Source organism: Scyliorhinus torazame, chromosome 10 (assembly GCF_047496885.1).
Source record: "Scyliorhinus torazame isolate Kashiwa2021f chromosome 10, sScyTor2.1, whole genome shotgun sequence".
In the NCBI taxonomy this organism is placed as follows: domain Eukaryota; kingdom Metazoa; phylum Chordata; class Chondrichthyes; order Carcharhiniformes; family Scyliorhinidae; genus Scyliorhinus; species Scyliorhinus torazame.
Window position 1 is genome coordinate 61,081,524 of NC_092716.1, and position 25,201 is coordinate 61,106,724.

Sequence of the window (25,201 nt, forward strand, 5' to 3'; positions counted from 1 at the left end):
TTTGCGTCCCTAGTAGCCCGGCGCAGGATATTGTTAATGTGGAAGGAAGCCAAACCCCCGGGTGTGGAGACCTGGATAAACGACATGGCAGGGTTTATAAAGTTAGAACGGATTAAGTTTGTGTTAAGGGGTTCGGCTCAGGGGTTCACCAGGCGGTGGCAACCGTTCGTCGACTACCTCACAGAAAGATAGAGGGAATGGAAAAGAAGTAGACAACAGCAGCAACGCAGGGGGGAGGGGCGGGAGGAATCGAACGGACTCTCAGAGATGTTATTGTATATGTATAATATGTATAGGTAGTTGTTATAGGTAATTGTATATTGGATTGTATTTTTGGAGAGTATTTATTTTGGAAAAGGCAGTTGCCATTCAGTTCTGTTTTTGTTTATATATTATTTATTTATTTGTTTAAAACTGGCCACTGTTATTTATATTGCTTTATTGTTGTGTAAAAGAAACACTACGTACTGTTATGTTTGGCCAAAAATCTTGAATAAAATATATATTTAAAAAAAGCAAGGAGCAGTCACAGTAAGAGAGGGAAGTGGTATTCCAACAGGTGGCAGGTTCAGGGTGTGCATCTGACCTGTGCAGATCATGCAGGGTGACAGGGGGTCGCTCAGATAACAGCAGTGAAAAGGGTCAGTGTGGGCAGTAAAAGGTGACAGCTCTCAGGTTATAGGGTGCAGGTTAATGGGACAAGATTCAAGGACGACAGAATGGAAAGAATAGTGATATTGGGTGAATTGCGGTAATGGGCGGATGTGGGTAACAAAGGGACAAGGGAGGATAGAAGATGGTGGAGCATGTCTGAAAAGTTGCATGCATCATTTTCTCACGGCTACACTTGACAATACAGCTGCTCTATGTGTTAATGCTCAAAGTGGGAAGGGGAGAGAAGTGGGTGGAGTTTAAGGTTACAAGTGGCTGACTAAATTGAGGCAACCAGATGTCAAAGATGCTCAGTTGCATTCTTCACATATGAAGGCCGCAATGCATCACGTTTGTTCCCAACACACGGGGGTCTCATAATGGACATTCCAGCAAAATGTGGATCTACTGTTCATTTTGTGCCATTTGCCATAGGCTGCCGTCCAAGGCAGGGATGAAGGGAGGTGGGTGCCTCCAAGCGGCATAGCTGATGGACGGCAGCCAACTCGCAACTTCAAACATACAAACTCCCAAGTGAATGGTCATGACTGACAAGGGACCATGGGTTAAACTTTCTATGCTACCAATGCAGTGGTCTCTCTATAGAGGTCTCAATGCTAGTGGAGACTAGCAGAAAAGTGTCCATGTGAGGCTTCTTGCATATGACTGCCTCCCGGGTGCCAGGGCCAGGGATGTCTCGGATCGTGTCTTCAGGATGCTTAAGGGGGAGGGGGAGCAGCCAGAAGTCGTGGTGCGCATTGGTACCAACGACATAGGTAGGAAAAGGGGTGTGGAGGTAATAAACAAGTTTAGGGAGTTAGGCTGGAAGTTAAAAGCCAGGACATCTCTGGTTTGTTGCCGGTGCCACGTGATAGCGAGGCTAGGAATAGGGAGAGAGTGCAGTTGAACACGTGGCTGCAGGAATGGTGTAGGAGGGAGGGCTTCAGGTATTTGGATAATTGGAGCGCATTCTGGGGAAGGTGGGACCTGTACAAGCAGGACGGGTTGCATCTGAACCAGAGGGGCACCAATATCCTGGGAGGGAGGTTTTCTAGTACTCTTTGGGAGGGTTTAAACTAATTTGGCTGGGGAATGGGAACCGGATTTGTAGTCCAGCAACTAAGGTAGCCAATATTCAGGACGCCAAAGCGTGTAATGAGGCAGTGGGGAAGGGAACACTGACAAGAGAGAGTACTTGCAGGCACGGAGATGGGTTGAAGTGTGTATACTTCCAAGCAAGAAGCATCAGGAATAAGGTGGGTGAACTTAAGGCATGGATCGGTACTTGGGACTACGATGTGGTGGCCATCACGGAAACTTGGATAGAAGAGGGGCAGAAATGGTTGTTGGAGGTCCCTGGTTATAAATGTTTCAATAAGATTAGGGAGGGTGGTAAAAGAGGTGGGGGGTGGCATTATTAATTAGAGATAGTATAACAGCTGCAGAAAGGCAGTTCGAGGAGTATCACCCTATTGAGGTAGTATGGGTTGAAGTCAGAAATAGGAAAGGAGCAGTCACCTTGTTAGGAGTTTTCTATAGGCCCCCCAATAGTAGCAGAGATGTGGAGGAACAGATTGGGAAACAGATTTTGGAAAGGTGCAGAAGTCATAGTGTAGTAGTCATGGGTGACTTTAACTTCCCAAATATTGAGTGGAAACTCTTTAGATCAAATAGTTTGGATGGGGTGGTGTTTGTGCAGTGTGTCCAGGAAGCTTTTCTAACACAGTATGTAGATTGTCCGACCAGAGGAGGGGCAATATTGGATTTAGTACTTGGTAATGAACCAGGGCAAGTGATAGATTTGTTAGTGGGGGAGCATTTTGGAGATAGTGACCACAATTCTGTGACTTTCACTTTAGTAATGGAGAGGGATAGGTACGTGCAACAGGGCAAGGTTTACAATTGGGGGAAGGGTAAATACGATTTTGTCAGACAAGAATTGAAGTGCATAAGTTGGGAACATAGGCTGGCAGGGAAGGACACAAGTGAAATGTGGAACTTGTTCAAGGAACAGGTGCTACGTGTCCTTGATATGCATGTCCCTGTCAGGCAGGGAAGAGATGGTCGAGTGAGGGAACCATGGTTGACAAGAGAGGTTGAATGTCTTGTTAAGAGGAAAAAGGAGACTTATGTAAGGCTGAGGAAACAAGGTTCAGACAGGGCATTGGAGGGATACAAGATAGCCAGGAGGGAACTGAAGAAAGGGATTAGGAGAGCTAAGAGAGGGCATGAACAATCTTTGGCGGGTAGGATCAAGGAAAACCCCAAGGCCTTTTACACACATGTGAGAAATATGAGAATGACTAGAGCGAGGGTAGGTCCGATCAAGGACAGTAGCGGGAGATTGTGTATTGAGTCTGAAGAGATAGGAGAGGTCTTGAACGAGTACTTTTCTTCTGTATTTACAAATGAGAGGGGCGATATTGTTGGAGAGGACAGTGTGAAACAGATTGGTAAGCTCGAGGAAATACTTGTTAGGAAGGAAGATGTGTTGGGCATTTTGAAAAACTTGAGGATAGACAAGTCCCCCGGGCCTGACGGGATATATCCAAGGATTCTATGGGAAGCAAGAGATGAAATTGCAGAGCCATTGGCAATGATCTTTTCGTCCTCACTGTCCACAGGGGTGGTACCAGGGGATTGGAGAGTGGCGAATGTCGTGCCCCTGTTCAAAAAAGGAACTAGGGATAACCCTGGGAATTACAGGCCAGTTAGTCTTACTTCGGTGGTAGGCAAAGTAATGGAAAGGGTACTGAAGGATAGGGTTTCTGAGCATCTGGAAAGACACTGCTTGATTAGGGATAGTCAGCACGGATTTGTGAGGGGTAGGTCTTGCCTTACAAGTCTTATTGAATTCTTAGAGGAGGTGACCAAGCATGTGGATGTAGTGTACATGGATTTTAGTAAGGCATTTGATAAGGTTCCCCATGGTAGGCTTCTGCAGAAAGTAAGGAGGCATGGGATAGTGGGAAATTTGGCCAGTTGGATAACGAACTGGCTTACCGATAGAAGTCAGAGAGTGGTGGTGGATGGCAAATATTCAGCCTGGATCCCCGTTACCAGTGGCGTACCGCAGGGATCAGTTCTGGGTCCTCTGCTGTTTGTGATTTTCATTAATGACTTGGATGAGGGAGTTGAAGGGTGGGTCAGTAAATTTGCAGACGATACGAAGATTGGTGGAGTTGTGGATAGTAAGGAGGGCTGTTGTCGGCTGCAAAGAGACATAGATAGGATGCAGAGCTGGGCTGAGAAGTGGCAGATGGAGTTTAACCCTGAAAAGTGTGAGGTTGTCCATTTTGGAAGGACAAATATGAATGCGGAATACATGGTTAACGGTAGAGTTCTTGCAATGTGGAGGAGCAGAGAGATCTTGGGGTCTATGTTCATACATCTTTGAAAGTTGCCACTCAAGTGGATAGAGCTGTGAAGAAGGCCTATGGTGTGCTCGTGTTCATTAACAGAGGGATTGAATTTAAGAGCCGTGAGGTGATGATACAGCTGTACAAAACTTTGGTAAGGCCACATTTGGAGTACTGTGTACAGTTCTGGTCGCCTCATTTTAGGAAGGATGTGGAAGCTTTGGAAAAGGTACAAAGAAGATTTACCAGGATGTTGCCTGGAATGGAGAGTAGGTCTTACGAGGAAAGGTTGAGGGTGCTAGGCCTTTTCTCATTAGAACGGAGAAGGATGAGGGGCGACTTGATAGAGGTTTACAAGATGATCAAGGGAATAGATAGAGTAGACAGTCAGAGACTTTTTCCCCGGGTGGAAACAAACCATTACAAGGGGACATGAATTTAAGGTGAAAGGTGGAAGATATAGGAGGCATATCAGAGGTAGGTTCTTTACCCAGAGAGTAGTGGGGGCATGGAATGCACTGCCTGTGGAAGTAGTTGAGTCGGAAACATTAGGGACCTTCAAGCAGCTATTGGATAGGTACATGGATTACGGTAATATGATATAGTGTAGATTTATTTGTACTAAGGGCAGCACGGTAGCATTGTGGATAGCACAATTGCTTCACAGCTCCAGGGTCCCAGGTTCGATTCCGGCTTGGGTCACTGTCTGTGCGGAGTCTGCACGTCCTCCCCGTGTCTGCGTGGGTTTCCTCCGGGTGCTCCGGTTTCCTCCCACAGTCCAAAGATGTGCAGGTTAGGTGGATTGGCCATGATAAATTGCCCTTAATGTCCAAAATTGCCCTTGGTGTTGGGTGGAGGTGTTGAGTTTGGGTAGGGTGCTCTTTCCAAGAGCCGGTGCAGACTCAAAGGGCTGAATGGCCTCCTTCTGCACTGTAAATTCAATGATAATCTATGATTAATCTAGGACAAAGGTTCGGCACAACATCGTGGGCCGAAGGGCCTGCTCTGTGCTGTATTTTCTATGTTCTATAACTGTGATCAAAGAGCAATGCTTCCATATGCATGAATGTATGAATGAGAGGAACACACATCTATAGTTGTCCAGCATGCCCTTTACCCAGAAGGGGCACAGTAACAGAGACAGTTGAAGTGCTTAGCACTGATCATCATAGAATTTACAGTGCAGGAGGCCATTCGGCCCATCAAGCCTTCTCCGGCTCTTGGAAAGAGCACCCTACCCAAGTTCCACACCTCCACCCTATCCCCGTAATCCAGTAACCCCACCCAACACTAAGGGCAATTTTGGACACTATGGGCAATTTAGCATGGCCAATCCACCTAACCCGCACATCTTTGGACTGTGGGAGGAAGCCGGAGCACCCGGAGGAAACCCACGCACACACGGGGAGAATGTGCAGACTCAGAGATGGAAGGAAACACGTAAAGGAGGTGTACACTAAATTTATTCACCTAAATTTGTTCATACGGCAGTCAATGGTGCTGGCTGCAGCAAACTTGCCTTGGTAAAGGCCCTTAGCCAGATGAGAAGCAAGGCCCATCATCAGTTGGCACCGGGGCAGGAGGAGCAAGGGCCTGAGCAGCAAGAGGCATCAGGACCTCTAAGGCCAGAGGCTGACGAATATGGACCACTGCAATGGCGAGCATTGACCAGATCATGGGTGTATCTTATCTAGAAATGACCAAAGATCAGTGGCAGAGACGCCCTCTTAAGTCCCACGATTAGGCTGCTCACATCCGCAAACTTTTACAGTGCAAGTTGTGGACACAAGTAATAGAGCAGAGCTTCTGGCCTGCAACGACTGTCCGTCTAGGTGCACTTTAAATGTGGTGATAGGACCATCAACCCCATGAGGTAATAGTCGGGCAGGCGGCTTCCTGCCTAACCTGCCACAAAATTTGCATTACTGATACATAATTAATCAGCCAAAAAGCGGAAGATCATGTGTTTCCCTTGCTCTGCAGGCCAGCAGGAATCACACAAAATTTCCCACTAGTCTCCAGAATGGAAAATCCTGCCCTAGAAATGGGTGTTAAGTCTGTCCACTAGATTTTACTTTTCCCATTAATTATTGGGAACAAGATATTTTAACTTAGCAACAAAACTGATGTTCAGTCACTGGAGTATCGGTGGAGACCAAGTTCATATGGGATTTACCTTGTACAAGTAGGGCTGGTTTAGTTCAGTGGGCTAGACGGCTGGTTTGTGATGCAGAACAAGGCCAGCATCGCACGTTCAATTCCCGTACCAGCTGAGAATTCTGAATTCTCCCTTTGCGTACCCGAATGTGGAGACTAGGGGCTTTTCACAGTAACTTCATTGCAGTGTTAATGTAAGCCGACTTGTGACAACAAAAGATTATTAATTGGTAAATGTAACCTTGTCATATTCACATTATCCTTAGCACATTGGTTTTCAAATCCAAATTTGTTCCCAATACTCTGGCGTAGGCTTCAATTCCAAAAGAATAAATTCTACTTAATATACAGGAAAAATTCCAACTTATGGCACAATCACCATGCATTATATGGAAACACAAAGAATTTACTCACCTTCTCCATTACAATCAGAACACACAGACTGCATCTGCTGAACCATTCCTGGCGCCAACTGTCTAATCATAATCCTTACACCTCGTCCCCTGCAAGCACTGCACTTCTGAACAGCTCCTGCCTTGCCACCCTGGCTGTGTTTAAAAATAAACGTTTAGTGTTTCAACAAATGACTGCTTGTAAAGATGTGTGATGAGAACAACTGCTGAGATGAATAAGGACTCTGGCACTTATTGAAAGATATTTAAAACAATGCCAGTATTTAGAGAAAAATTTTGGTTGAACCAAAAAAAATCTGAATATAGGATTTTCTCCCAGTTAAAGTTAATCACAAGAGATGATTATTATAGAACAAAGGTTATAGCTACATTTATTCAAGGTTAACTTCAGAAAAAAAAGTTAAAGCCACATAGATGAACCAAGAAAATATGCAAAAAATACAACACGGTGGCACAGTGGTTAGTACTGCTGCCTCAGTGCCAAGAATCCGGGTTTGATTCAGACCTTGGCTGACTGTCTGGAGCTTGCACGTTCTCCCAGTGTCTGCACAGGTTTCCCTAGGTGCTCCGGTTTCACCCCACAGCACAAAGATGTGCAGGTTAGGTGGATTGGCCATGTTAAATTGCCTTAGTGTCCAAAGGTTCGGTTGGGTTATGGGGATAGGGTGGGGGATGGGGCCTAGACAGGGTGCTCTTTCGCAGGTTTGGTGCAGACTCGATGGGCCAAATGGTCTCCTTCTGCACTGTAGGGATTCTACGAACAGATGTATAATTCAGTGATTGAAATTACTGCTCACAACTCCAAAAATGATAAAGCCACAAATTTTCAACATTTCATTATTTCTTACTTGAAGAAAAATATATATTTAGTGGTCAACTACATTATAATGTTTAAAGGAGATCCTATCTCAAATCACTATCCTGTAAATTAAGCTATGGATGCCATGAGGTCAGCATCAGGCTCTCCTATAATGCAATCTATGGTTACTTAGCCTGCCATCACTCAATGAATGGCCACTTATACCAGGCATCAGAGTTACCACTCTGGAACGGTACTTTAATATGAATAATTGCCTTCACTTGAGCGACGAATACTTGGGGAGAGGGCAAGAGGAAAACACTGGTCATTCTGCTTAGAAACAATCAAGGCATTTTAAGCGGAACTAATTGAGTCCAGTATCCTTTTGTAAATTTTCCAAAACAATAATCAGAGCTTAGAGGAGAAGCAATGATTCAAGTTCCACTCATATTTGATATTAAATTTGAGATCGGTCAAGAATCTATCCGCCTCTTCACGTGGTAACGATTGAATACCACAAAGCTCTTGGATATTGCATCACCCTCTAGCACTGATGAGTCATTCATCTCATAGATGAATGAAGGCAGCACGGTAGCCTTGTGGATAGCACAATTGCTTCACAGCTCCAGGGTCCCAGGTTCGATTCCGGCTTGGGTCACTGTCTGTGCGGAGTCTGCACATCTTCCCAGTGTGTGCGTGGGTTTTCTCCGGGTGCTCCGGTTTCCTCCCACGGTCTAAAGATGTGCAGGTTAGGTGGATTGGCCATGATAAATTGCCCTTAGTGTTGGGTGGGGTTACTGGGTTATGGGGATAGGGTGGCGGTGTTGACCTTGGGTAGGGTGCTCTTTCCAAGAGCCGGTGCAGACTCGATGGGCCGAATGGCCTCCTTCTGCACTGTAAATTCTATGATGAGATGTTAAGTAGGAAAACCTTACATAAATGATATTTTTTAAGTCTTGCTTCATTGGATTGTGGACTTTGGAAGCACAGGTACTTGGTAAAGAATGTTCAACATGCAGTTTTGTACTTCATGGTTTAAAATTCAACTAAATCAAATCATTCATGCAGTTTTAATTCAGCACAACTTACCCATTACATGCACTACACAGGACATTTTTGCTTAGTTGCAGCTTGGTTGTCTTTGCATTATACAAGTCTTCTAAAGATACCCTGTTGAATTTAGAAGACAAAATATTAACACGGCAATTGATATGCCAAAATAAGCTTTTAAAATGAGAAGTATACTTACTTAAGGGGATGCACCATATCCTCTCCTCTTCGTCTGCTGTTGCGGTTTCTCGTCTGACCACCCATGAATCCAAAGAGACCCCCACCAAAGATATGAGAAAAGATATCATCCATGCCACTTCCAACACCACCACTTTCTCGTAGGCCTTGTTCACCATACCGATCATAAAGTTCACGCTTCTCTGGATTTGATAAAACTTCATATGCAAAACTTATTTCTTTAAACTGCAAACAGAAAGAACAATAAGTTTGAGTATTCTCCAATCTCAACAATCGATCCATAAAAACATTATTTTTAGTCAGTCATTCAGTATTAGAAGCTAGAATTCACCATTCAAAATAGTTAACCAGATATGCTACAAATGGGCATATTTAACATGAAACTGTCATACATCAAACATTCAATTTTAACAACTCTCAGCTTTCCTATATAACCCCTGCCCTATCAGGAAATGATCAGTTCACTGAAGGTTTGTTCCAAAGACAGAATCATAGAATCCCTACAGTGCAGGAGGCCATAAACTATTCTCCAACTGAAAACGACTTGATTTTACAATACACATAGATAAACTCTGTCCATGAAAGTGATCTAGTAAAAGGACAGATAAACTTGTACATAAAATTTCAACAGCGTGGCCAAGACATTTTTTAAAAAACGAAATAGGCATGGGGCTGGATTCTCCAAAAATGGAGCTATGTTCCCACGCCGACGGTGCACTCTGAAGATTCCTGAAGAAAGTTTGAGTCCACAGCCACCACGTGAGAGTCCTGAACGGTCATAGCATGTTAGTTCCACACCGTCAGGAACTCAGCCAGTCGGGAGCGGAGGATTTCTGGGCGGCCTCTGGCATTACCTCCCAGCGTGCGGAGTAATTTGGGAAAACAGTGATTCTCGGGTCCCAGAGAATCGGCGGACGAGACGGGCCAGATTTCGGTGCGAAAGTGGATTCTCCGCCCCCGTGCGAAATGCAATTTTGGCACTGTACTGCAGAGAATCCAGCCTATTATTCCAGTAGTATCCTATTGACCTACCAATGAAGTATCTCAGTAGACCTGCAAGATAGTGTCCCTTAATAAATATCTCGGTGTTGTAGTAGCAACATTTGTCAGATTGTAAGGCATCTGGTGAATGACCCAAGGCCTGACATTACCTTAAAGAATATGTTTACATTAGGTTCCTTGCACACAGAATGCAAAGGATTTATTCCAAACCTCTCACAAAGTAAATACCCAACTTTGCAGTCCAGAGTCAATCTATGACAAATATCTGATTCATGATCCTTGGGCCTAATAGGAGCTATGCTTTGTAATATGGGAACAGTAAAGTAACACTATAAAATTAGATATTCCCAATAGTCACCTTTGCTATAGATTCAAAAATTGCATCTTCTGTATATTTTGTAGCCATTCTGTGGCCTATAAGCCAACCACTTAATAAAAGAATGCTCCTCTGAACATTAAGGAACATTCCATTAAGGTCTCATTCAAGTATCTGATATGCAATGACTGACTCAAACGGTTAATCCAGTTCTTAATATCATCCCCGAATGACTTGATAGCAGTAGCAATCAAGTCATTTCTTGAAAATCTGTCAAAGGATTCAACAGATCAACTGTCAACTAGTTTTTCAGGAAACAGTACATGTCAATTGGTTTCTGGGGTGGAATTGTTAATATTCCCCAATCATTCAGCCACCTATTTGAATTTGAGGAAAGTCTTATGTATGATGTTTCTAAACAACATTTATAGACTCCCACTGGAAGTGAAAGTGTGGAATGCCCGCCACAATCTAATAATCTAACATGATTCATGCTAATGATGGAACCAAATCTAAGTATGGGGAGTTACACTTTCATGAGAGGAAGTGTTCCAAAGTATCTTCATTGCAATCTTAAAATTTCAAGTATAGCAGCACCATCACTACCTTTAGAAATCGTGGTGTGCTAAGTACATCAAATTGCATGTTCCTAACCATTTCGAATAAGATTAGCATTTCAAAAGCAGTGTCTGAACATAGAGTTGCACATCACATCTGTCACTGTTGCTAACTTAGAAATAAGTGAGCCCAGGCCCATTGGTGATCCACTCATTTCAAACTTGCTCATTTCAGGTATAATGCGTTCAAGTAAAAAGTGCAAAAGGATTCTTCATCTATACCTTATCTCCAGCATTTGGATTTTTATCCGGATGGTATTCTTTAGCCAATTTACGGTATGCCTTAAGAAAAACAAATACATTATTGATCAGACAAAATGTCAAAAAAGTTCAGCTGGTGTACATTCCACATATGGAAGTTTAAAAAATAATTATACTGTATGTTCAGTGAATGTAAAAATTAGTCACAGTGGAAAAACCGGATTACATGCACTCCAAAATATGACAAAATCTCAAGGAAAATATAAAAGGCATTAGATATCTCTGGCAACATGATAAATCACACAACCAATTGATTGAAATAATGAGCCATTTCATTTTGTCACACGAGTTAAGACCAAGAGAGCTGGTCATGCCCACATTACTGCAAAAAAGGTTAATTACAACCATATATTTAAATATCAAGAACAAATTGATCTGTAGCTATTAATATAAATATTCTGTATCGTCGAAATTTATGTTACAAGCTCCTCCAATGTAGTCTCTTTTTCCCGTTTATCTGCCACTTCAAGGCTTATGCCAGGATATTATATTAAGAATGACAGTTGGCTGGAGAGATCACGACAGTTTAAAATTGACATCACGTTTAAAGCAACATCCAATCAGTTGCATCTCCAAAATGAGGATTGCTAAATAGCGATAAGGCGGGGTAACTGCTTCAAAGCAGACATCCCAAATTGCCACCTCATCAGAGGTGCACCTCAGGCCAAATATTGAACGATGGAACATTAGGGTCTGTATTTTTGATCCATACTGGGCAGTACTTCTCACGGACTGGACTTTGCGGGCAGCAGCAAAGTAACATGACTTTGAAGAAAGCCTTGGACTTCCTCTTTCCCGATTGCACTTTAAATCTGGCACCAGTATCAGTGGTGCCTGCAAGCAAAGCGAGCAGTCATTCATTCTGAAGTATTCTCTCAAACAGCAACCAGGACATTAGAAAACACAACTTTCACCTTTAATTGAAATTTCCAGACAGTGAAATAAATTTAATTGAATTAAAAGAGATTAAAAAATAAAATGTGGAATTAGCATAACAGAAAATTCTAACAATCCACAAATATAAAATTAGCTTTTTAAGGGCACGAGGGTGTGTAACAATAATTATGAACTTAATAGGTAGACAAAAAAACCAGTCAAATCTAATTCAAAACTTGTTCAAAGGCGGTTGCAGCGAGAGCAAAAGTAGATGTTTTTGCCAATTTGTTGATGGTTCAGGAACTGGAGAGCCCCCAGTTTACCTACTGAAGGTTAGAAACGTCTGCATTTTTCGGTTATTCTGCACAAGTGCAGTCTCCCATAGTTGTCAGCTTCAGTGAAATAATGAGTGAATATAGATCGTCATTATCATTGCAAGGTCTGGGCCAATAGAACTTGAACCACATTTCTTGCGTGCATTTTGTGATTAAGGTAAACAGCACCCATCTCAATCTAAGAGCACTTAACTGTACACAAATGTATTAAATGCCACCTGCCTACAAGAGATGTACAACTGCACCTGCATTGGTTATTAATGTGAAAGCAGCAATATAACCCCCCCCCCCCCGCTCTTGAATTCCTTCCTGCAAAGTTCCCAGTTTAGTTAAGGCAGAACAGTTATTCCACATATGGAAGATCAATGACCTTTAATGAGAACAGAGATTTGAGGGATTTTAGAGAACTTTGATACAGAGTAAATAAGAAGAAACTGTTTCCAGTGACAGAACAGTCAGTAACCAGAGGATACAAATTTAAAGTAATGGTAAAAGAACCAAAGTGTTTCCCCAACACAGCACATTGTTGTGATCTAGAACACACTCAAAGAGTAGCGGAAGCTAATTCAACAATGGCTTTCAAATGCATTAAGGTGCATTCTTGAGAAGGAAAAAAGTGCCAGGTTGTGGGGCAAGGGAGTGGAATTAATTAGATAATATTTAGCACCATTCAAAATGCCTCAGGTACTGAAGCAGTCCTTGTCCACATGCAGAAAGCCGTGGACACCATTTCAATCTTTGGCTGACAAGTGGCAAGTTTTTTTTCTTCTAGTCGCCATAGTATGCCACAGGATGCTCTCCCCTGTTGAGAGGGAGTTGACTGGTGGTGTTTAACCGGAGGGTCACCACAAGGTTGAGAAGGCAGACGCTCATGGATAACCTCAGCCAGTACAGCAATTGAACCCAAGCTGTTGGTGGCACGCCACATCACAAACCAGCTGCTCAGCCAGCTGAGCTAACCGACCCCATAAGTGGCAAGTAACATTCACACCACACATGTGCCAGACAACGACCATTTCCAACAAGAATCTAAATTTCCCCTTGACATCTAATGACATTGCCATTATTGAATACCCAATTATCAACATCCTGGGGCATACTATTAACCAGAAACTGAACTTGCCTAGCCATGTAAATGCTGCAGCAAAAGGTCAGAGGATGGGAATTGTTCAGCAAGTAACACCTTCTGACTCCCCAAAGCCTGCCCACCATCAATCAGCAAGGCACAAGTAACAAGTGTGATGGAATACTCTTTTTTCCAGGATCAGTGCAATAGCAGCAACACTCATCCAGAACAAGTTCAACATCAAGGACAGAGTAGCCTGTTTGTTTTGCAGCACATTTACACCCTCATTCACCCATGCACTCTGGCAACAAGATATACAAGATGCAGTGTGGGAACTTACCAATGCTCCTTCAACAGCACCTTCCAAATCCACAAAACCCCACCTACAAGGACAAGGGCAGCAGACACATGGGAACTCATCATTTGCATGTTCCCCCTCCAAGCTACACTCCATTCTGACTTGGAACTATATCATTATTCCCTCACTGCTGCTGGATCAAAATCCTGGAATTCCCTTTCCTAACAGCACTGTAGGTGTACCCGCACCAGATTGACTACAGTTGTTCAAGGTGGCAGCTCACCTGACCACCACCTTCTGAAAGTCAATTAGAAATGGGCAATAAATGCTGACCTAACCAGTGACAATCACATCCCATTAAATCATTTATCAAAAGCTCTTTCTCAGAGCCAGCAAGCAATTTTTAAAAATGAACTTGGAGTTCGCAATTTATTTTTCCAATTAGGGGGAATTTAGCACGGCCAACCCACCTAACCTGAACATCTTTGGGACGTGGGGGTGAAACCCACACAGACTTGGGGAGAATGCGCAAACTCCACACAGACCGTGACCCGGGGCTGGGATTGAACTTGGGTCCTCAGTGCTAACCACTGCGCCACCCAGAGCCAGCGAACATAATGGGCCAAACTGCCTCCTGCTTTATGATTCAATCAAATACCACATTCTCAAGTCAGTAACAGCAAAGATAGTTGATGTACTGGTGGTTGCACAAAATATATTTCAATGGACATGAGAGCAAATCAAAGACTTCATGAATATCCTACAAGTTTTAATGGTACGAACTGTGGAACCACTATTTCCTACTGCAGCTACAACGCTGTAAAAGTTAAAATATTTCAGAAGGAAGACAAGTCCCAGGTTTCTGGTTTGTGTTTCATTTGCTCACGGCTAGATTATGGTGAAATCATGCTGTTACCAGAAGGGGAAAAAATATATAGTCAAGAGGTACTAAACTTCAAATACTATAAAAGGTAAACTTGTATGTTCAGTAAATCAAGCTAAACTGGTAAGTATATCCTTTTATAATCGCAGATCTAGCAAGGTACTGGGGGCCAGATTACTTATTTCCCCATTCTGACAAGGTTATCAGAAGGGAAATTTAACACAACAGTGCTATCAACTGGTTTAATCACAGAACTACCTCCACGAACATGGTTACCAAGAATTAACTTTGTTTCCTATTGTTGCTATGAGACTGGAATTTGTGGGAAGCCACACAACTTTGCTGCTTTTACAAACTTTATTGAAGACTGATATTAATTTTGCCAATTTTATATTTGATAAATACACCCTAGCTTTTCCTGGCTACCAATGATGGAAAGTCATGCACAAAAGATCAGAGCTTGATAAGCAGAGATTTCTGAGGGGTTAAAGACTTGGAGTTTGGAAAACGATGGAGAAGCAAGGCCTCAAAGTAACTTAAATGTCAAGAGAATTTTAAATCGGAGGCATGGTTTCTCAGTTACATGGAAATGCTAAATAAATTGTTTCCACCCCTTTTAAAAAAAACACTGCCTAATCGCTTGGTAGTACGTAGTGTTTACAGTGCAGGAGGCCATTCGGCCCATCGGGTCTGCACCGGCCCTTGGAAAGAGCAACCTCGAAGCTCAGACCTCCACCCTATCCCCATAACCCCACCTAACCTTTGTGGACACTAAGGGCAATTTAGCATGGCTAATCCACCTAACCTATTATCCACCTACCCAACTAGATAATATTGGGCTGCACATGATCTGGAAAGACAAAAGATCTTTCATTATACATTGTCTGAAGGTAGAAATGATTTTGCATAGGAAAGAAACAACAGCATTTTTTTCCAAAACTATATAGAGGCATTCAGTACAAGACCTATCACAAAATGGAAGTTTAAGGACTGAAACAAATCTCTGCCAAACCAATAAATTCCACATACAAAGGAAATCAACTTGGTGAACATTTATGCATCATTCTAAGTCACAATACAATTCACAAAAAAGCCAAAACATTTATATTTTGAATTTACAACATGGAGAGTTTTCTCCCCTTATTTCCTTCCAATCTTTACCCTTATTGAAAGTATCAATTCACCACTTAAAGACAGTTCCACCAGCTTCAGTAACCTACACAAGAAACCATTCTTTAAAGAACATGGACAGCAAATGTCAACTGATTATGACTGTTAACGTCCACAGAGGCACAAGTCTCATCTGCTCCTCAAAGCAGGTCACCAGAAATCAGTCAGTAATAACTCTTTCCAATTTCCTAAATTCAGGCACCAAGAATAAAATTAGTATCCCCACAGATCAAGTAGTTCAGAACTGAACCTCAATTGTTTATGGTCTGTATTGTTCAGCTTCTTTCTCATTCAAACAAGTGAGCTACGAAGCTCAATTTCCCTTTAGTTAGCTACATACATACACACACATTTTTTTATTCATTGATGGGATGTCGGCGTCACTGGCTAGACCAGCATTTATTCCCCATCCCTAACTGCCCTCAAGGCAGTGGCGACCTGTCTTTTTGAACTGCTGTAGTCCATGTGGTTTTCGTACAACCACAATGTCAGCTCAGTCGTCTGTAAATGATTATAGGAGCTCCCGAGCAAGGTACAAAACTGAGCATCTGTCACACTTGAAAAAAGTGAGAAGCATAATTGGCTGCAATTCCATAATTTTGGAGGTATGGAGACAATAATCTATATACTCCTTCCAATTTGCAAACCTTTGTCACCCAACAGTATCCAAAACAAGCTGCCATTATGTAGAGGGACTGACTCTGTAACGTGAAAGGAACAAACTGACCGGCACAGTCCCACCACAGCAGAATAGGTTATATGGTATACGCCTCATCTTGTATAATCATTCATCAACAATGTTATTTGTCACTTACAGACGACTTCAAGTGTTGGTCAATCACCTGCAATTCTTCCAAGCCGCCTGCCTACCTACACTTGTTAGGTGCTCGAACTCTCCGGCCGCGACGCAATACACTGACAATGATACCTTCCCAGATCACAACCCAGCTAAATTTATAACAGCATGTCAAACGTTTCCGCCGTCACTTCCCTGCTGAAAAGTGCCCCCCACCCCCAGGCGCTGCGGCTGCGGCTGCGGCAGCCGGGGGGGGTGACACAAAATGGTGCCACAGTCTCAGAGTCAATGAGGCGCCCCCGGGTGTTTCTCAATGCCGCACCACTTACTGGAAGGGGCGGGGGGAGAGCGGAAGCCGGTGACAGCGGAAGCCGGCAAACACTCCCCTTTCCCCGAAGTGGCAGGCGGCCCAGCACCGTTGAAATAACCCAAACAAAACCGAAAGATGAAAGCGGCCAACTCCGCAGCGCTGTCCCCTGCGCCCCGCCCCCATCTCTCCAGGGCCTCTGCAGCGGCCTAGCCGGTCAGGCCTCCAGTTAGTTTTTTTGCCGACTGCCCCCGCTCAGCAGAAACCTGGCGGGTCATCGATCCGTCGGAGGGAATTCGTTTTCTTTCCGTCCTGTCTGGCGTCGCCAGGGCCGCTACTGACCTTCTTAAGTTCGTTCTCGGTGGCTCCGGAGCTGACTCCGAGGATATCGTACAGCTTAGTGTCGGCTACAGACGCCATTGTGACTGAGAAAGGCAGAGGAAGAAGCTCGAGCACCGGCCGCAGGCTGGCTGGCTCCGGAAATGACGTCAAACCCCGGCCTCACATACAGCGCACTGAAGCGGAGATGGGGCGGAGCGAGGAATAGGCGGGGTGAGAGAATCATGAGGGGGGGGTGCGCGGGGCGGGCAGATGCCGCCATGGGGAGCGGGGTGAGGGAAGTGGGGGAAGGGGAAGAGGGTGTCATGATATCCAGATCAGCATATCATGGTGCAATCGCACACACACTGATGGACAGGTAGTTGGACCAACCAGCACACACATAACATCGCTGCCAATCACCAGTGAGAGCACACGCACTATAAAACAGGGAACACCACAGTTCCTGCTCATTCAACCAGGAGATAGCTCAGAGCACGCCACTCAGACATAGACTGAGTGCCTCACTAAGATAGTGATAGGGCTGGGTCCACAGGTTAGCTGGTGAAGCACGAACCCAAGCCAGTAGTTCGTTGTTACCGTTGATTAGACAATAAATCAGAGTTGTACCATCTACAGCCGTGTTGGATCATTTGTGCATCAGAACACCCAACACAACATGATACCAGTAGTGGACGCAAACCAGCGACTGTGAGGCCTACCTGCACCCTTTCAGAAATCCGCCATCCTGCTCCATGGAAAACATCAGCCCGCCACAGCCGTTCTGAATCGCTGGCAATCTCGACGTAAACTGGAAGCTGTTTAAACAGCACTTCCAGCTCTTCCTCGAAGCCACAAACAGGGAGAATGCATCGGACACCAGGAAGATTGCCCTCCTCCTCTCTAAGGTGGGGCAACAGGCCATCCACATCTATAACTCCCTGGCATTCGCGGAAGGCGAGGACAAAACAAAATATAAGACGGTGCTTCTGAAGTTCGATGAACACTTCATAGAACATAGAACATTACAGCGCAGTACAGGCCCTTCAGCCCTGAATGTTGCGCCGACCTGTGAAACCACGTGAAAGCCCATCTACACTTTTCCCTTATCGTCCATATGTCTATCCAATGACCATTTGAATGCCCTTAGTGTTGGCGAGTCCGCTACTGTTGCAGGCAGGGCATTCCATGCCCTTACTACTCTCTGAGTAAAGAACCTACCTCCTGACATCTGTCTATATCTATCTCCCCTCAATTTAAAGCTAGGTCCCCTCATGCTAGACGTCACCATCTGAGGAAAAAAGCACTCACTGTCCACCCTATCCAATCCTCTGATCATCTTGTATGCCTCAATTAAGTCACCTCTTAACCTTCTCTCTAACGAAAACAACCTCAAGTCCCTCAGCCTTTCCTCATAATATCTTCCCTCCATACCAGGCAACATTCTGGTAAATCTCCTCTGCACCCTTTCCAATGCTTCCACATCCTTCCTATAATGCGGCGACCAGAATTGCACGCAATACTCCAAATGCGGCCGCACCAGAGTTTTCACCAGCTGCAACATGACCTCATGGCTCCAAAACTCAATCCCTCTACCAATAAAAGCTAACACACCGTACGCCTTCTTAATAACCCTCTTAACCTGGGTGGCAACTTTCCGGGATCTATGTACATGGACACCGAGATCTCTCTGCTCATCCACACCGCCAAGAATCTTACCAGAAGCCCAGTACTCTGTCTTCCTGTTATTCCTTCCAAAATGAATCACCTCACACTTTTCTGCATTAAACTCTATTTGTTACCTCTCAGCCCAGCGCTGCAGCTTATCTATGTCCCTCTGTAACTTGTAACATCCTTCCGCACTGTCCACAACTCCTCCGACTTTAGTGTCATCTGCAAATTTACTCACCCATCTTTCTACGCACTCCTCCAGGTCATTTATAAAAATGACAAACAGCAGTGGCCCCAAAACAGATCCTTGTGGTACACCACTAGTAACTGGACTCCAGTATGAACATTTCCCATCGACCACCACTCTTTGTCTTCTTCCAGCTAGCCAATTTCTGATCCAAACTGCTAAATCACCCTGAATCTCATGGCTCCGTATTTTCTGCAGTAGCCGCGTGGAAGTCAATGAGAGCTTCGAGAGGTACCTATTCCAGCAGCGTTTGCAGGGTAAGGGTGAGCCTTTCCAATCTTACTTAACACACGTCCGAATCCTCGCGCAGTCCTGCGGCTATGGGGCCACCTCCGACTCCATGATACGGGATCAGATAGTTTTTGGGATCATCTCAGACACCCTCCGCCAGCAGCTCCTGAAGATAAAGCGACTCACCCTAGCGACTGCCATCGAGACCTGCGTCCTCCATGAGAAGGCGGCCAGCCGGTACTCCCAAACCAGGCGGCTGAAATGGCACGGCACGGGCCCCACGAGGCGGAGCTTGTCCAGTCGATTGAGTACCTCCCGGCCAGCGGCCCGGACGAGGGAGGCCATTTCGCGGGCTTTCCGAGGCCTCCCGCGCTTGTATGCGCCAAAAGAGGGGACATTGACGCAGAGGAACGTGATGCGCAGGCGTGCTCTACGCAGGACCGCACCGCGCATGCGCGGTGGCGCAATGAACGCCATGACATCACGACGTGTGGCAACTGTGGCTCCGCCCACTTAAAGCGGCAATGTCCGGCCAAAGCGCGACAATGCCTACGATGTGGCAGGATGGGCCACTATGCTGCCTGCTGTCGAGCAGCTCAACCTGCCAACGCCCAACAATTCCGCCAGCCTCGCAGGGACGTGCGGGTGATTCAGCCCACCTTCACTGAGTCATATCCAGATAGTATGCAGACCAGCGATACCAAAGACAGGGAGCCCTTTCGCGTTGCGGTAATCCACAAGAACCGGATGTCCCCAAGTCGGAACCACCAGCCGCTGCCAGTGCACAGCATTGATCCGGGCGATGAGTGGTGTGCCGCCTTAATGGTCAACCAATCCCAGATCACATTTCGCCTGGACACTGGTGCCTCCGCAAATCTCCTCGCATGGCCAGCCTTCCAGAACTTGAAGGTTAAACCACCGATTCTGCCATCCCACTGTCAGCTGGTTGACTAAATGGAAACGTCATCCCGGCCACGGGGTCCTGCCAGCTCGAAGTTACACACAACTCACACAAAGCCACATTATTATTTGAAATTGTAGGATCCTCGAAGGACTCTGTTAGGCGCACAGGCGTGCAAGATCCTCCACCTCGTTCGGCGGGTACACACTCTGTCTCCAGGAGGCACGTCCGATTTCCCAGATGCAGACTTTAGGGCGCAGCTCCACTCACTTCTCGCGCACAACCAGGAGGTTTTCGAGGGCATGGGCACACTGCCCTACACGTACAAAATCTGGCTCAAACTGGACGCCACCCCGGTCATTCACGCACCTTGTAGGGTCCCAGCACCACTCAAGGACCGCCTCAAGCAGCACCTGCAGGACCAAGGAGTGCTTTCCCGGGTCATGGAGCCAACGATCCATGGTGTGCGTCAAGAAACCCTCCGGCGAGCTCCAGATCTGTGTCGACCCAAAAGATTTAAATCACAACATTATGAGGGAACACTACCCCATACCCAAACGAGAAGAAATCACGAGCGAGATGGCTCGGGCAAAAATATTCACCAAGCTTGATGCCTCAAAGGGCTTTTGGCAGATTCAATTGGATCAGTCCAGCAGGAAGCTGTGCACTTTCAACACTCCATTTGGCAAATACTGCTACAATAGGATGCCATTCGGCATCATTTCGGCCTCCGAAGTGTTTCATCGCATCTTGGAACAGATGATGGACGGCATCGAAGGGGTACGCGTCCACGTAGACGACATTATCATCTGGTCCACCACACCACAGGAGCACATCAGTCGTCTCCAGCGTGTCTTTGCACGGATACAGGATCAGGGCCTGCGCCTTAACCGAGCCAAATGCTCTTTTGGCCAGACTGAACTAAAGTTTTTGGGGGACCACATCTCCCGGTCGGGTGTGCGGCCGGATGCCGACTAAGTCGCAGCCATGCAGCAGCCGTCAGACAAGAAGGCAGTGCTGCGCTTTCTCGGGATGGTCAACTTCCTGGGGAAGTTCATTCCTAACCTTGCTTCGCACACAACTGCTCTTCGCCACCTGGTCAAAAAGATAACGGAATTCCAGTGGCTGCCCGCACACCAGAGTGAATGGGAGGAGCTCAAGGTCAAACTCACTCTCTCTCTCGAACAGGTATACCCCTTTGGATACTGTCGGGGGGGGATAGCCTATCAGGGGAAAACAGCAGCAGCCAGAGCAGTGGCACCACGGCTGGCTCTGATGTTCAGAAGGGAGGGTCAAAGCGCAGAAGAGCAATAGTAATAGGGGACTCTTTGGTCAGGGGCACAGACAGGCGCTTCTGTGGACGTAAAAGAGACTCCAGGATGGTATGTTGCCTCCCTGGTGCCAGGGTCCAGGATGTCTCCGAACGGGTAGAGGGCACCCTGAAGGCGGAGGGCAAACAGGCAGAGGTCGTTGTACATATTGGTACTAATGACATAGGCAGGAAGGGGCATGAGGTCCTGCAGCAGGAGATCAGGGAGCTAGGCAGAAAGTTAAAAGACAGGACCTCTAGGGTTGTAATCTCGGGATTACTCCCTGTGCCACGTGCCAGTGAGGCTAGAAATAGGAAGATAGAGCAGCTAAACAGCTGGTGTAGGAGGGAGGGTTTCCGTTATCAGGATCACTGGGAGCTCTTCCGGGGCAGGTGTGACCTATATAAGAAGGACGGGTTGCATCTAAACTGGAGAGGCATAAATATCCTGGCCGCGAGGTTTGCTAGTGTCACACGGGAGGGTTTAAACTAGTATGGCAGGGGGGTGGGCACGGGAGCAATAGGTCAGAAGGTGAGAGCATTGAGGGAGAACTAGGGAATAGGGACAGTGGGGCTCTGAGGCAGAGCAGACAGGGAGAAGTTGCTGAACACAGCGGGTCTGGTGGCCTGAAGTGCATATGTTTTAATGCAAGAAGTATTACGGGTAGGGCAGATGAACTTAGAGCTTGGATTAGTACTTGGAGCTATGATGTTGTTGCCATTACAGAGACCTGGTTGAGGGAAGGGCAGGATTGGCAGCTAAACGTTCCAGGATTTAGATGTTTCAGGCGGGATAGAGGGGGATGTAAAAGGGATGGCGGAGTTGCGCTACTGGTTAGGGAGAATATCACAGCTGTACTGCGGGAGGACACCTCAGAGGGCAGTGAGGCTAAATGGGTAGAGATCAGGAATAAGAAGGGTGCAGTCACAATGTTGGGGGTTTACTACAGGCCTCCCAACAGCCAGCGGGAGATAGAGGAGCAGATAGGTAGACAGATTTTGGAAAAGAGTAAAAACAACAGGGTTGTGGTGATGGGAGACTTCAACTTCCCCAATATTGACTGGGACTCACTTAGTGCCAGGGGTTTGTAAGGAGCATCCAGGAGGGCTTCTTAAAACAATATGTAGACAGTCCAACTAGGGAAGGGGCGGTACTGGACCTGGTATTGGGGAATGAGCCCGGCCAGGTGGTAGATGTTTCAGTAGGGGAGCATTTCGGGAACAGTGACCACAATTCAATAAGTTTTAAAGTGCTGGTGGACAAGGATAAGAGTGGTCCTAGGATGAATGTGCTAAATTGGGGGAAGGCTAATTATAACAATATTAGGCGGGAACTGAAGAACCTAGATTGGGGGCGGATGTTTGAGGGCAAATCAACATCTGACATGTGGGAGGCTTTCAAGTGTCAGTTGAAAGGAATTCAGGACCGGCATGTTCCTGTGAGGAAGAAGGATAAATTTTCGGGAACCTTGGATAACGAGAGATATTGTAGGCCTCGTCAAAAAGAAAAAGGAGGCATTTGTCAGGGCTAAAAGGCTGGGAACAGACAAAGCCTGTGTGGAATATAAGGAAAGTAGGAAGGAACTTAAGCAAGGAGTCAGGAGGGCTAGAAGGGGTCACGAAAAGTCATTGGCAAATAGGGTTAAGGAAAATCCCAAGGCTTTTTACACGTACATAAAAAGCAAGAGGGTAGCCAGGGAAAGGGTTGGCCCACTGAAGGATAGGCAAGGGAATCTATGTGTGGAGCCAGAGGAAATGGGCGAGGTACTAAATGAATACTTTGCATCAGTATTCACCAAAGAGAAGAAATTGGTAGATGTTGAGTCTGGAGAAGGGTGTGTAGATAGCCTGGGTCACATTGAGATCCAAAAAGACGAGGTGTTGGGTGTCTTAAAAAATATTAAGGTAGATAAGTCCCCAGGGCCTGATGGGATCTACCCCAGAATACTGAAGGAGGCTGGAGAGGAAATTGCTGAGGCCTTGACAGAAATCTTTGGATCCTCACTGTCTTCAGGTGATGTCCCGGAGGACTGGAGAATAGCCAATGTTGTTCCTCTGTTTAAGAAGGGTAGCAAGGATATTCCAGGGAACTTCAGTGGTAGGGAAATTACTGGAGAGAATTCTTCGAGACAGGATCTACTCCCATTTGGAAGCAAATGGACGTATTAGTGAGAGGCAGCATGGTTTTGTGAAGGGGAGGTTGTGTCTCACTAACTTGATAGAGTTTTTCGAGGAGGTCACTAAGATGATTCATGCAGGTAGGGCATTAGATGTTGTCTATATGGACTTCAGTAAGGCCTTTGACAAGGTCCCTCATGGTAGACTAGTACAAAAGGTGAAGTCACACGGGATCAGGGGTGAGCTGGCAAGGTGGATACAGAACTGGCTAGGTCATAGAAGGCAGAGAGTAGCAATGGAAGGATGCTTTTCTAATTGGAGGGCTGTGACCAGTGGTGTTGCACAGGGATCAGCGCTGGGACCTTTGCTCTTTGTAGTAAATAAATGATTTGGAGGAAAATGTAACTGGTCTGATTAGTAAGTTTGCAGACGACACAAAAGTTGGTGGAATTGCAGATAGTGATGAGGACTGTCAGAGGATACAGCAGGATTTAGATTTGGGCGGAGAGATGGCAGATGGAGTTTAATCCGGACAAATGTGAGGTAATGCATTTTGGAAGGTCTAATGCAGGTAGGGAATATACAGTGAATGGTAGAACCCTCAAGAGTATTGAAAGTCAAAGAGATCTAGGAGTACAGGTCCACAGGTCACTGAAAGGGGCAACACAGGTGGAGAAGGTAGTCAAGAAGGCATACGGCATGCTTGCCTTCATTGGCCGGGGCATTGAGTATAAGAATTGGCAAGTCATGTTGCAGCTGTATAGAACCTTAGTTAGGCCACACTTGGAGTAGAGTGTTCAATTCTGGTCGCCACACTACCAGAAGGATGTGGAGGCTTTAGAGAGGGTGCAGAAGAGATTTACCAGAATGTTGCCTGGTATGGAGGGCATTAGCTATGAGGAGTGGTTGAATAAACTCGGTTTGTTCTCACTGGAACGAAGGAGGTTGAGGGGCGACCAGATAGAGGTCTACAAGATTATGAGGGGCATAGACAGAGTGGATAGTCAGAGGCTTTTCCCCAGGGTAGAGGGGTGAATTACTAGGGGGCATAGGTTTAAGGTGAGAGGGGCAAGATTTAGAGGAGATGTACGAGGGAGGTTTTTTGCACAAAGGGTAGTGGGTGCCTGGAACTCGCTACTGGAGGAGGTGGTAGAAGCAGGGACGATAGTGACATTTAAGAGGCGCCTTGACAAATACATGGATAGGATGAGAATAGGGATACGGACCCAGGAAGTGTAGAAGATTTTAGTTTAGACGGGCAGCATGGTCGGCGCAGGGTTGGGCGGCCGAAGGGCCTGTTCCTGTGCTGTACTTTTCTTTGTTCTTTGTTTTGTTCTTATCTACAATATTGCTTACAGGCATATCACCACATCCCCCTTCCTCAGAAAAGATTAATGTTCGTTTACAATCATTATTACAATTTTAACTTTATACATTTGAGATATGTTTAAACAATGTGAAAAGGTTTAACGAGGGTGTCCATAAACATGATATGCCTCGTCAGTGTCCGTCCCTTTCGCACAGGTCATTGCGCTTCCTTCACAGGATCACCCCAGTGATCACTTGGGCTATTGCCAGCCTTTTCGAAGACTGGTTTGCCTGCTGGCCTCTTGCTTCGACTCCTCTTTACTTTGTGCCTTTGGAAGGCACACATCCTTGATTGCCACGTGTGCTTCACCAGATTCTTTCTTTTCTGTTTCTTGCCAAGAAGTTGTTTGCTGCTCCTCTGTGTGCTTGCTGTTTCTTTTGTCTTGGCTGTTAGTCAGCTTGTCAGTTATGATCTCACCTTTTTTACTTTTGTCAGTGGGATGAGCTAGCTCGCCCAGTCTTCTCCTCTTTCTTCTTCTTGTTC

The 25,201-nt window shown here is 45.7% G+C and overlaps 1 protein-coding gene across 1 annotated transcript in view; it reads right to left on the minus strand.

Moving 5' to 3' along the window:
* dnaja2a (DnaJ heat shock protein family (Hsp40) member A2a) overlaps nt 1–17,071 on the minus strand; it is a 51,004-nt gene extending 33,933 nt beyond the window's left edge. The window contains exons 1-5 of the mRNA XM_072518185.1: nt 16,897–17,071; nt 10,785–10,844; nt 8,629–8,852; nt 8,469–8,549; nt 6,582–6,715 (exon numbers count right to left, since the gene is read on the minus strand). Coding sequence (XP_072374286.1) covers nt 6,582–6,715; nt 8,469–8,549; nt 8,629–8,852; nt 10,785–10,844; nt 16,897–16,974 — 577 coding nt within the window. The 5' untranslated portion in view covers nt 16,975–17,071. The remainder of the gene's footprint in view (nt 1–6,581; nt 6,716–8,468; nt 8,550–8,628; nt 8,853–10,784; nt 10,845–16,896) is intronic.
* Nucleotides 17,072–25,201: the final 8,130 nt, after the last annotated feature.